Source organism: Nesoenas mayeri, assembly GCF_963082525.1.
Source record: "Nesoenas mayeri genome assembly, chromosome: 17".
NCBI lineage: Eukaryota > Metazoa > Chordata > Aves > Columbiformes > Columbidae > Nesoenas > Nesoenas mayeri.
Window position 1 is genome coordinate 10590356 of NC_137565.1, and position 9047 is coordinate 10599402.

Here is a 9047-nt window from a genome sequence, read left to right on the forward strand (position 1 = left end):
AATTTTATGACAAGTACAGAGCAGGCTTTGACACTAATAATACTCAAGATTTTGTGGACTTGGATTGTTTTTAGGGCTTGGCCAGAAAGGCCACTTCTCTTTCATGTAAAAAGTCAACAAACCACCTCAGAGGTTTTGCAAATTAATTTGTCATAGCAATTAAAGGAAAGAAGATATATAAACATGATAAAAGGTGACTAACATTACCATGCACCGTTCCATTAAGGAATAAGAAAGAGACCTTTAACACATTGCTCTGAACACTTAGGAAATTAAAAATACTGTCTGGATAGCTACATTCTTTGACTTTCAATGAATCAGTCCTGTCTGCAATTCGTACCTGACCTTTGAGAGAGGGAAGAAAAAAAAACCAAACCAAATGAAGTAATTTCCAATTATTTGTAATGGAAGCTGGAAGGGCTCTATCTCACAGTATGGGTGTGGAGTGATATTAACGCAACACAGAAGCAGGCAGCCACTCAGTTACTCTTGGATAATACTGTACAGGATGGGTAAAAGAAGCCTCCTTGTTGTGGGTTTTAGAGCTTTTTTTTGCAGGGTTTAGTTGTCTGGTTGCCTTTTTAAACACAAATGCTACACTTCTGAGCTTCCCCCATCCCTCTCTGGTATTGTTGGTAGTTTAAAAGGTGTTTATTTTGTTCCAGTGGGATGCAATTCTTCCACTACATTGACCCAGCTTTACTACCACATTTTTTGTGTGACCATAGAACAGCAGAGTTTCCAATGCAACCCCTAGAAAAGTCAAGTATCAGCTCTACATTTTCAGATATAAAATTTACTTAAAGATACAAAAAGCATTCATGAATGAACAGCTTTTCTGAACACATTTGTTGCTATCAAGTATATAAAAAAGCATCCTAAATGTGCAATTATTACATATAATATCCTATGCCCCTATCATTTTGTATAACCATTCTGCATATTTACTCAAATGGTTTTAGCTCTTAAAATCTGTTGTTGTAATAATATCAGTTTAGAACATAGCATTTGCCAGCAGATATTAGCATACTCAATTCCTGTTGAATTCACAGGGCTTTTATCATCATCTTGTTGTTTATAAATTTTACTGTCAGTCATCATTGCAAATCATCAGCTGTGCTTGTGGCTGAAGAAAATGCTAACTCAGAAGGCAGAGATCAGTACAAAAGCATTAACCAGAGACCATGATTTTTACTACCAGCAATGTTATGCTCTCAGACACCTATAATTAGACATAGTTGGTACCTACAATCTTCTCAGTTATTAAAAACATTACAGGGACTGCTAGGTGTGGGTACGAATGGGGCTACATATTACACAAAAATACAGGTAACAAAGTTACCAGTTAACAGTAAAATTAGGCAGTAGGAATACATTTCTGTTCTAGTACCTCTGAAAAATGCATATATAAATTTCTGCAGAGCACGCTGGCAGCTTAAATAGTGAGAGTTAGTGTGTGAGCAGCATGAAAACCGTGGGCATTCCTCAGTTTTTGAGGATGAAAGGAAGCAGAAGACAGGTCAGATTCATTGTCAGGAATCTTTGTGTGTGTGTGTTTGTTTTTAGGTTTTCAACTTAGTAACCATTATATTTTAGGAAAAGGAAAAAAAATGGTTAGTCTAAGATTCTCAAGGCTATGTAATACTTTTAGCCATGCTCCCCACAAAAAGGAACGGTAGGTGTGACTACATCCCCTCTGACAGCTTCATGAATCTGAGGCATAAGCCACAACCACATATTTAGCAACGTACATATAGTTTGTTTTCTGTATAAATTACATACTTTTAATTTGGTCAGGTTAAGTAGCCAAGTTCCAAATGGGTTTCAGAGCACCCTTACAGATCAAAGCTTGCAAGCACTTTTCAACACCAAAACAGCAACAACAAAGTAACAAATTTTCAGGATTACCAGAATTTTAGAGTATATCTGAGGCTAAAAAAAACCAAAAACAACTTTAAAGAAACTTCCAATCTGCAGAAGGAAAGTTGTTTTAGAAGTTAAGGGTTAAAACAAGAACACCTAGTCAATATCCAGCAAGTGTTGCCCCTTACAGAAACAAGCCTCTGAATAAAGACAGACAGCAAGATACTGCTTTAGGTAGTATGTAAAAATAAAGTGAATGTCACTCATTGTATATTTGGAGCTTAAAACTTCAAGCTCTGAATGCAACACACACAATCAGAGCAGAAAATTAAGTAGTGGGTGGACAGAATCTTTTCTACCTACCCTGAATAACAACCACACTGCTCCTGCTGCAGCTGTCAGAGATTATCCCTTGGGCACTCCATTAGAAAGCACAAAGCAAAGCGTAGGCTCAAAGTCACAGGGACTGATGTTACAGATAGGCCAGAGAGACCTCACTTTGTTTCCACAAGGAAAATCGCTCTCCACACAAAACCTCACAGAAAACACAGAGAGCTTCAGATCTCCTTCCATAAACCAACAGCATTAAGGGAAACAAAGCAAATGGCAGAACACTGCAAACTCATCGCAAGCATCAGTGACTGAGTTCTTGTCCCTTTGGTTTATTCAAGCTTGGCTTAAAAGCAACTTGAGACAGTACAAGACCCACAAAGCTGGTGGGTTTACAGCACTAAGGACACCCGGAGATAACAACCACACAACCAACCAAACTATCACAGCCACTCCTGGCTAAGGACCTTACACCTTCCTGAAATTCAAATTCAGATGCAAGTAAAGTACAAAGTAATAATTCACAACCTTCAAAGTCATCCCTACCTATGTAAGTTTTATTACAAAGACTGTATTTTTTATACCATTCTTACGCTCAACTTTTGAGCTTTTTACCCACCTTCAACTGCCACTATTTATCGTTCCTGCTTTTTCACCCATCCTTTACACTCATGCCCTCAGTATGATTCCTGTTCTTCCATTTTCAAGGCTTATTACCTTTCCCTGAGTATTTTCCCTTAAGTACACTCTCAATATCCCATGTTTTTCCTTTCATTCTTTAGCCTGCTATTGTCTCTCCTTCATATTAAGTGCTCTCATTAAGAACTTTAAAGGTCAGTTTCAAAAGCCAGCTCAAAAATCACAATGTAGACAGCAAAGCAGTCCCACTTTATTTACAAATGCTCTGTAAATGCTTCATAAAACATTGGATCAGATTCTGATTGTCCACATGCAGGCAAGCAATACAGCTTCAAACTCTTCTTTAAGCAGAAATAACAACTCCTTTCCCTGGAAACACAGGCTTGCAGCTTACTTAGAAGCTGCCCCGCTTTTCTTTTTAAAGCAGAACTAGGAAAGCCAGGCCTACCTGTGACAGCTGCCCCAAGGAGTAGAGGGTGAGTTTTTTCGGGTCTGTGTAGGCAATCTCTCCAATCTCCTGATAAGGCTTCCCAAAGGGGGTGAAGAGTCCCTGAGTGAATTGCTTTTGCCTCCTCTGGTGGTTTTCCCAGAACACTTGTTCTCTCGAAGGTTCACTGCTCCTGTAAATCGTTCTGCTCCTGGCCAAGACCTTCCCTTCCTTCTGAGCCAAGCCAGGCAAAGCCTGGATGCGCACAAAATCTCGAGGATTCAGCACTTTAGTGGCCACCTGCACCTTGGCTCTGCTGTTCCTGGGTGGATCTGACACCACAGGTGCCTTGAATTTGCTGTTCTTTGGTGGGTCTGGTGCCACAGGTGCCTTCAATATGCTGCTCCTCCCTGCATTTGCTCCCACAGGTGCCTCACCTGGGCAGTTTTTAGCTGCATCTGGTACTGGCATTGTTCCAGAATGGGAACCTTCGTCGTTTTAATCCCTAAATTATTAAAAACTCTAGTTTTGCAGTCAGGAAAACACATACTTGCTGCCCAAACCCTGAAGCAAGTACGTTTTCTAAAGGGTAGACCTACAGAAGAAACTTCTGCTGATTAACACCACCTGAGGTCTCATTCCCCTCAAATAGAAATAAATCCTGAGGGACCGAGACAACTAACCCCTAATCCCTCTCCTCACGAACACCCGGAGCACCTTTTTCTGAAGGGTTTTGTTACAAATAAAACTTCGTTTAAACCTATTTTTAACAATAGCACAACCTACTCTGCCCACAGACCTCACACCAAGAGTCTCCCATCTCCCAAACTCTAGGGAGGTGCCTAAACCCACCCCCAGCTCCTTCCCCAGAGCAAGAGGAAGGCAGGGCCGGCCCCGCTCCTCAGCCGCCTCACGCGACCGTTAACTGCCGCGTCACGCGGTTGCCCGGGAAACTTCGGCGGCGCCGCGCGCCTGCGCGGGTGCGCGTGGGGAGCGCGCGATGGGGTGTGCGCGTGGGGGCGCGCGTGGGGCCGCGCGCAGCGGGCTGAGCAGGAGCCTTTGCACGGGGCTGTGTGCACCGAGCCTTGCACAGGGGTGTGCGCAGCGGGCTGGGCAACGACCTTTGCATGTGATATACGCATTTTTATTAATTGTTATATGTTTTGTAATCGTGTTATAATTGCCTATATGGCCGATTTTACAGTATCACACGGGGATGTGTATGGGGTGCTGAGCACTGAGCCTGAGCTGCCTGAGCTAGGAACCTTGTACAAGGCTGCGTACAGGGTGCTGAGCACCCAGCCTTGCACAGGGCTGTGCATAAGGGTGTGAGCTAGGACCCTTGCACAGAGCTGTGTACAGGGTGCTGAGCACCCAGCCTTGCACAGGGCTGTGCATAAGGGTGTGAGCTAGGACCCTTGCACAGAGCTGTGTACAGGATGCTGAGCACCCAGCCTTGCACAGGGCTGTGCATAAGGGTGTGAGCTAGGACCCTTGCACAGAGCTGTGTACAGGGTGCTGAGCACCCAGCCTTGCACAGGGCTGTGCACGAGGGCCGAGCAGTGAGGACTTTGGGCTGCTGAGGCACAAGCCTTGCAGTACGGGCTGTGCACGGGGTGTCCTGTGCCCTTGCACAGGCTGCTTGCTCACCCTTAGGGATGAGGCTGCGCTGCGTGGCCATGCCACAGGAGCATTGCTTCAGCCCTCAAGGGCATGAGGGGTGACAGTTGCGAGGGGTGACAGTTGCAAGGGGTTCCTCTTGCAAAACCAATACTGGGGGTCACTAGGAGGCAGCAACTAGTTTAGGATCTCTCCAAGTATGAGGTTGCCTGTGGAGCTATATCTTTTCTCACCTTTCTTCCAGTTGAGAGACAACCTAAGGTGGCTCCCCTGAGCTTAGGGGCACCAGAGCTTGTGACCAAGGGCAGACAGGGCTGTAAATAAACATTTTGCCTTTAGGTGAATGGAACTTTACCAGTTCTCAAAATTGTTAGAAGACTTTGTTTGTGCACTGAGAAGTGGGAAACCTGAATGTCATCACAGTAAAGGTCATATTAATCAGTATTTCAATTAATTCAATAAAATCCTTGGCTTCTCTGCGGGCAGCAACATGGGGCCTGTGGCAGAGCACCCCTAGCTCCCCCGTACCCGGTCCAGGAGCTGCAGGCAGATGCTGTTCGGCCCTTGAGAAAACCCATCAAATCTCACTCCTCCTACGACCATTTTCAGTAAAAGCCTTTCAAACTTCAGTCAGACCTTGTCAAACAAGCAGTAACTGGTGGCAAATGAGAAGTCGAGATGAATTGAACACTCTGTCTATTCAGCCCTAAAATACACAGACGATCAGCAGCAATAGCACATTATTTGAGGTATATGATTTCCAGCAGATTGGGTTTTTAGCTTGTCAAGATCACTCCAACGATTTGAATCCTGTGAGCTCTCCAAAGGGATGGGGTACCTAGAAACACCTCCTCCCTCCTTCCCATCTTTCCTCTCAACCCTGAAAAAAAACCACCCTTGCTATTATTTCCCTGCATTTTAATCTGTGATGCTTTAATAATACAGTGATGCTTTTGCATTGAAAATGGTGCTTGATTTGTTTTGCCGATTGGTTTGCATTTGAAGAAGCCTCAGCCCAACCTTTGGCTGCAAAAGGTTGAGACCTGCAAGAGGCTTCGGGTCCCAGAGCAGGAGGACCCCAGCTGAGACATGTCACCCCCAGCACCTCTGCTCGTTTAACTTGAGTCAATCCAGATGCTGCAAGCGCTGCTGATGGCCGGGTTGGGCACACAAGAGCCGTCCTGCACCCACACCCTGCAGCCTTCAATGCACCAATGCTTTGGAGTTGTGCCCAAAGCACACTCTGCTTCCCCGGCAGGTCCATTTTTAAGGGCATTAAAGTAACAAAAGCACCATTTGTCTTCATCAAGATGCTCAGGAGCCCGGAGGGGACACATGCAGGACAGTGTCCTGCTGGTGCTGGAGACACCCCCTCTCTCCGAGTGCCCCATCCTGCTGGCGTGCGCACCCCACGAGCAGCTTGGGGCAAGGCTCTTGCAGAGATCTTTTCACCCTGGCTGGTTTCTGCAAGGCAATCCCACCTTTCTCTAGGCTGTTTGCCATTTGTCTCCTCCACAGTTTGTTATTGGGAGCCCACCCTGCAACCTCCTTCCTGGCAAGAAATTCCCCCTGGAGCCATGGTGAATAACCAGCCACCAGCTCAGAGATGTGCGAGCTGCATGTGCCTGGTTCCTCACTGCCATTTCCATAGAAATAGGCTCCCTCCAAGACAGAGAAGGATGAATCATTCAGAAAAAAAACCCAAAAAGATGGATCTAGGGGTTTGAATTTTGGGGGACACACAAAAACATTTTACTCCCAGAGCCCACGGAAGCTCCTGGTTAAAGCTCTTGTTGCCCAGCAGAGCCGAGTGGGTTCTCCCAGCTCGTCCCTTCCTCAGCTTCATTTCTCCTCCACCTTGTTTGTTGTTTAGTCCCCTTTTTGAAGAAATACTCCAGGAATGACAAGTATGCATTTGTTTCGTTTTTCCTTCTGTGTCATTTCTCCATCCAGCTTACATTTTTGGTGGCAATTTAACAGCTTTTACAAATTACATTCCTATCTTCTTCTCAGTTATTGTTACAGAGGAGAAAGTCTCATCTTTCACTGTGATCCTTCAGGTTTCTGCTGTCACTGTATTTAAGACTTTTTTTTTTGTCCTTAGCTTTTATTTTCTTATCCCTCAAGGGCAGCCTTGGAAATTCAAAGCTGTTCCTTGACTATCAGCAGATCTGGTATTCTCTTTTGGCAGTTCTGCAGCGACTGTCTTCCTTCCATCCTTCCACCTAAATGACACTCTTTTCTCAATAAATTACCCTTTGTCTTTCAAAGCGACATTACCATTTGTGACAGTTTGGATGTATAATAGTTGCATCCCAGCGGATACCTTCAGGAGCGTCAACTAACAGGCCAATACAGACTCACTGGTGCAGAAAATAGAGATTTACGTATCTTGGTCTTTGTTTCACCCCCAACAACTGGGCTGCACTCTGAATTTTCAAAGTTCGGATTTAAAGGCATGGTTTCTTGTCACCACAAAAACCCCTCCTGCAACAGAGGGATGGCTGAACTGATGGCCAGATTCCCTTTTTTCAACATAATATCTCTCTGGGTCCCTGGAAAGTGCCCCGGGGCAGCCAAGCCCACCCAACCATGCCCCCCGGCATAGAGCATCATGTCCCCAGTGTGCTGACTGCAATGCATAAAGCACTAAAACCTGCTGAAAGCACAAATCCGGCACCGCCAGCAGCGCACGCCCTATTCCTCTGCCCCATTTTGGGCATTTAGCAACGTTCATGCATCACCAGCACAGAGTGGTAGGTACAGGGGGAAAGCAAATGGAAATTTCACCTGCGGTAACACCCGTGGGCATCTTGCGTGGTCCCTAAACACATCCAAGTGGCCTGGGAAGGTTTCCCCGCACCGTGCAGCAGCGAACGCCAACACGTGCGGGGTTGCTTTGAGCGTTTGCAGAGCCTTGCACAGCAAGAAGTCAGCTGCACCGCCAGGAGTGAGCAAATCTGTTGCATTGTACTTTGTAGTTATTCAGTGTTTTCCATTCTTTATGGCAGAAACGTGCCTGCAAAACAGCTGAAAATTGAAAAGCCCCAATTGCTTATGCTACAGAGGAAACATTGATTTTGCAAACATTTCCTGACAATAATGACGGTGATTGATTATTGCTGTTGCTCATGAGCTTGCTAATGGAGGGTCAATGTGCAGCATGGCTGGTGTGGTGGCTCTGGGGTGTCCCCAGGGTCCCCATGGGCAGCGAGGGCTCCTGGGGACAACGCCCCCCCCCCCTCAGGGACATGCACTAAACCCAGTGCTGCTGGAGGGGGGATGCAGCAAATAAAGCTTGAGAAGTTGAAATACTCACACTGCACTCCCATCACATTGCGTTTGTGTGACCCCATCCCTGGGGATGAGGATGATGTCCAAGCCCAGGACAAGACCATCCCCTCCCAGCTCCTGCCAAGTTCCCCAAAAGCAAGAGATAAGACATTTTTGTAGAAGCTGTCAAGATCCAGAGCCTGGTTTTAGCAGCCTGGGACTTTTCTCTCGCAGCCCAGCACCTTCTGTTTCCTTTCCAAACACTAGACAAGCCAAACATTATTTTACAATCTCGGCATTTGGCACGCAGCTCTGGGCAAGCCTCTCAGCCTGTCACTGCCGAGATAAATGAGCCCATTTCAGTGGCCGACTTCATAAAAGTATATGAAAAGTAGTTAACAAAAGGGTATTTCACAAAGCCGGGAATGCAAATGCAACCTCTAAGATAACTAATTAACTGAAGCAGCCATAAAAAGGGGAAGCAGCTTCCCATCTGTGGAAATAGATGTCATTTTATAGAGGCTCTAATTAGTTATGCCCAGTCCTGTAGCCGTTTTGTCGGCGGTGCACACAGGCTGCCTCCTGCTCCGCAGCTCTCAGGGCTTTCGAGGTAAAGAGGAGGATAATAAAGCCAGGGTGCAAAGCTAGTTCATCTTGCAAAAGTCCCCTATCATGATCGTGTTTTCAGCTGGTACCCAAGCAGCAAAGGGTTTGCAGAGGTGCCTGGCACCGCTGTGCAGAGCCGCAGCAGCACCTGGCACCGGCTGCATGGCAGGGTTGGTCCCAGCAACAGTCCTGTCCTGGCCATGGGGAGATCTGCAATAACCCATCTCATCCAGGCCTGGAGGGGCTCATGGAGAAGGTTTGCTCAGCAGTGGGGTCCCAGGAGGATAAG

The 9047-nt window shown here is 46.1% G+C and overlaps 1 protein-coding gene across 1 annotated transcript in view; it reads right to left on the reverse strand.

The window, feature by feature from the left end:
• The window catches only part of CCDC60 (coiled-coil domain containing 60), a gene marked incomplete at both ends in the record, with an annotated part of 50109 nt that extends 46379 nt beyond the window's left edge, over window positions 1-3730 (reverse strand). The window contains one exon of the mRNA XM_080354989.1: window positions 3281-3730. Coding sequence (XP_080211115.1) covers window positions 3281-3730 — 450 coding nt within the window. The remainder of the gene's footprint in view (window positions 1-3280) is intronic.
• Window positions 3731-9047: the final 5317 nt, after the last annotated feature.